At 35.2% G+C, this 4,583-nt stretch overlaps 1 protein-coding gene across 1 annotated transcript; it reads right to left on the bottom strand.

Annotated features, from left to right (window-relative positions):
* Positions 1–2,751: 2,751 nt before the first annotated feature.
* Positions 2,752–3,996, bottom strand: LOC118738285 (ATP-dependent DNA helicase pif1-like). The gene has a single exon (XM_036469209.1). It carries the CDS (start codon positions 3,994–3,996, stop codon positions 2,752–2,754), a length of 1,245 nt encoding a protein of 414 aa, XP_036325102.1.
* Between the last annotated feature and the right edge of the window lie 587 nt (positions 3,997–4,583).

Below are 4,583 nucleotides of genomic sequence, written 5' to 3'. Positions count from 1 at the left end.
ATATGGTCAGTTGAACGCATGCCCGACGACTGGAATTTAAGTGTGCTCTGCCCAATCCACAAGAAAGGCGACCACCATCGCGCCAATTACCATAGAGTAAGCCTTCTAAGCCTTCACACTTACTTTTCCTTGCCCCGTCCATCGCATTTCTTCGATGGCGGTGCTGTCAGCCTTTGTGTTCCCGAGGACATCAACTAGCCGGGTAGAGGCACCTTCCCCATAAAAGGTCCGTATATTTCATGTGCAAACTCTCAAATCACAGTTCTTTATACGTTTGCCGTGGTCGTCATCAAAAAAAGGGGGTCTTATCCGAGGCTTGTTGAACATTTTCATTGGGCGGGCTTCTAACGGGGCGCGAACGCAGGGCACGCGAAGTTGTACGCCTTCTCACTTTAGGTCGCTCTGAAGGGTGTTTGGTTGCTACCCAGAGGATACATGGACATATATATCCCGACGTTGTGAGCTGCGATTTGAACCGTATGCACAAGAACCACTTCTGGCCACTGCCAGGTGAATGGCAGTCAAAAGTTTTCCACTACGCATGGAACCATCCTCCTATCGTGACTATTAATTTGACTACACTTCTCCTCGATCTCTTCTGAGATCGGACCAAAGTTATAATACCATTTCATGCTCACGAAAGGTATAAAAATTAACCGGATGAGACCATAACTAGCATAGATATATCACTTTTAATTTTTAACTATAAAGACCTTATTCCTTTGAATAGCCCATATAAAATATTATACACATGATGCCACGTACATCCTTTGAAACCATACTTGAACAGCCTATTAGAAGTACATAACACAAAACTTTCTATAGTCAAAGTTATGGACGTTACGATTTTCCTTCCCCTGAATCGCCCAAATTACGAACTATGCGCCGCTTCCCATTTGAGCATCGGCTTTTTAATCAAAAAGTTGTTTATTGAAACTACCTTCTTTATTGTATCATGATAGTATGTATGTAGGTATGTATGTATAAATTCGTATCAATGTCAAAGTCAGACAACACAGGGCAACATTGATTTTGATGCAGAAAATGTTAAAGATGTTTTTTATAGACTTTTTGGTTTAAAAATTGATTAAAAATCCATAAGTATAAAGCCGCTGTGGTGTAGTGGTAAGCAGTGCGCGCTTCCACTCCGCAGGGCCTGGGCTCAAGCCCCGGTCAAAGCAACATCACAAAAAAAGCACAGAAATTAAAAGCTCTTTTTAACCGAATCCACAAAACGAAGGTTATCAATTCGCCGGAATATTTTTTTTATGTATGTTATCGCATAACTTTGGACCACGTCCATACCGACCGATGTCTATAATTATTTTTTTTTAAAGAAAGAATCATGAAGAAATTATTAGAATAAGGCGGTTTTGTTTTTGTTTTAAAAATTACTTGTTTTGATAAATTATCAAGATTGAAAATGTCATTGACAAGCGTTTACAAATTAAAATTTTATGTGAAATTTACAAATTTTACATATTAAAATTTTTTTTTATAATTTAAATACTACATGTGCCGGAATTTGAACATCCGACACACGAATTATAGTCGACATCTCTGTCTACTCGGCTACGGCAGTCAAACGCTTTTCTGCTTTTAAATTCATATTTTTCATATGCGACAATGAAATCAGTTCCACTCGTGAGGAAATCAGTTCCCCTCATGTGGAAATTATAGAGCTTTGTATTTTATAAATGTTGACACAGAATGCGATGAGGCTTTTACTTGATAAACATCTTGATAAAATTTCTTTACAAATATTTTATCAATAAAACACACAATTGGGCGGCAAATGTATATTATTCTGTCTCGCGAAATCTTATCGTTTTAACTTTATGCGTCTTATATTTTTAAAGATCGTTTTTATTTTTTTATTTTCCATTCAAATTCTCATACTGAAGAAAATTCCAATGTGATGCCAACCAAATGAATAGACTATTTATGTAAGTATCCAAAAAACACGGTATATTTAAGCACCAGAAGACATTTAAGCGGCTTAAAGTAAAATGATTTCATCTTTATTTTTCCAAAACAATATGAATCTGTTTTCTGTTTGTTTATGTTACGCACAGCAACTTAAGGATTTAAGTCTTTTTCGGCTTTTCTTTTTGATCAGGAATGTTGATGTAATTTATTTGGTTATTGTGTCAAGTACATTGAACCTAAAATAGCTATATGAATACTTTAAATAGACTTTTCTCTAAAGGTATTTTTGTGCTTGAAATTTTTGTTTAATTTCCCTTATTCTCAATTTTGCAAAAAACTACATAATCGATTTCAGCATTAATTAAATTAATCTTTCCACATATGTGTGTGTATGTATGTATATAAATATTCACATGCATATAGGCATCGGCGTAGCCAGAATGAAATTTAGGGGGCGGGGCTCGACGCTATTAAGCTGGCATTTCAGGGTACTATTTTATATATATATAAGGAAAATTTGGCTACGCCCATGCATATAGGTAAATATGTACATTACACCAAATTGTCGCTGGAATAATGAAATAGTGTAACATGAAAAGTATAGTTTTGTGAAAAACGAATTGGAAGTTTTTATAAACCACTAGCGAAAACCCGCCCGTTCCGCTGGTCGTCTTTAAAAAAATCTAGATTAATTAATTAAATTAAGCCGAAAAATACTGTGTGTTTTTTATAAAAATTCTCGCGCATGAATAGTAATGAAAGAAGTTTTGAATAGTAGTAGCAATTAAAAAACGTTTGATGTGATTTACTTTATTACTTTTTTTATTGTAATGCTCTTTGGTATACAATATTCTTCGTTTTTCCATGCGTTGTTGAATAAATGAACAATACCGATGGCTTTCCAACTCTTGAGCATGAAACATAAAGTTGGCCATGAGAAAAACATGGGTATTCTAAATCAATACCACAAATTGATAAAGTTTGGCCTTGTGACTTATTGATAGTAATCGCGAATGCAAGGCGAACAGGAAATTGAAGACGTTTGAATTCAAACGGCATATCCGATGGTATCATTGGTATTCGCGGTATTAAAACGTCTTCACCAGAGTATTTTCCATTCAAAATTGTTGCTTCAATGACGTTATTCATCAATCTCTTAACTGTTAATCGAGTGCCATTACATAGTCGTGGTTGATTTATGTTTCTCAACATAATAATCGGTGCTCCTATTTTCAAGTTTAGCATGTGTGGCGGTAATCCAGGTAAATCAAGGGAATTCAAAAATTCGGTGGGAGAATTTACAATATCATCTTGATTTGTAACAGTGTCAACGGATCGATATGTTTGTTCTGGACTTGGTATGTTAGCCAAAATAGCCGCATTCATTTCATTCACATCTTTATTTTTGCCAGCCATGATGGCTCGTTCACTAAGCCAATCATGATTTTTGTAATTTTGAGGCAAATTTGGGAAAATACTTTGAATTAACTGTTCTTTCGTTTGACTTATTTGACAAAAGTTTGGTTGTAAAGTTATTAAGCCAGTTAAATTATCGACAGGAACTTTGCCATTTCCAATATCCAATAATTGCTTTGAAAATTCAGCAGCTGATGGATCATTTTGCATTAGAACACGTACATTTGTAGTTAGTTTGAGTGTTTGAACATGTCTCCACAAATATGATGATTTCAAACATGCAGCCAATTCATCTGCTACAGTTGCTCGAGGAATAACAGGCAGTGTTTGTCTAAAATCACCTGCCAGCAGCACTAAGGCACGACCAAACATTTCATTTTTACTACGTAAATCTCGTAATGTCCTATCAAGCGCTTCCAGTGACTTTTTATGTGCCATCGTGCACTCATCCCAGACAATTATTTTACACTGTTGTAAAACTTTAGCCATGCCAGAGTTTTTCGATATGTTACAGGTGGGTGTTTCTTCTGTATGCATATTCAACGGCAATTTTAAAGCAGAATGCGCCGTTCGACCGCCATCCAACAAAGTGGCAGCAATTCCGGATGAAACAGTTGATCCAGGATTATTTGAAATTGTAACACAGAACATGATTCATGGACCATGTGGCGTATTAAATCAAAATTCACCGTGTATGGTTGACGGAAAATGTACTAAACGTTTCCCAAAAGCATTAGTATCGGACACTATCACTGGCAATGATGGTTATCCACAATATAGACGAAGATCGCCTGAAAATAACATTTACATTGGCATCATTATTTACAGCATCACGTAGATGTATGTATTCTTCAGATCTCAATTTTGACTGATTAAATCGAATAAAATTTAAACGTCCTGTTTCAATTTTTGCATACATATCGACGATATATTGATGAAAAAGTTTACGACATTTGAGAAGATGATAAACCTTATTCTGTGTTATCATACATCGATATGAATAGAAATGCATCGAGCTTACTTTCCTATCTATTTCTTGTCCTGCATACAAAAAAATTTAAAAAGTAACTACAAATTATGAATTTTTTACTTTTATTTATTTTTCTTCAATATACTCACCATTTGTTGGATTTACCATTTTTATATTCAAATTGTATCCTTCTTCGCCACTCCAAAATAATATGGGGTGTGTTTCAGCTACTCTTTGAAGTTGATTGTTACGACGATGAAGCACAATA

This window comes from Rhagoletis pomonella, unplaced genomic scaffold (assembly GCF_013731165.1).
Source record: "Rhagoletis pomonella isolate Grant_MI unplaced genomic scaffold, Rhpom_1.0 Rhpom_scaffold_00004, whole genome shotgun sequence".
Taxonomy (NCBI): Eukaryota; Metazoa; Arthropoda; class Insecta; order Diptera; family Tephritidae; genus Rhagoletis; species Rhagoletis pomonella.
Note: the sequence above shows the minus strand (reverse complement) of the source record. Positions and strands in the feature narration are given on the sequence as shown.

Coding starts and splice junctions, on each gene's coding strand:
- LOC118738285 (XM_036469209.1), bottom strand. CDS start 3,996: ATGTTCTGTGTTACAATTTCAAATAATCCTGGATCAACTGTTTCATCC.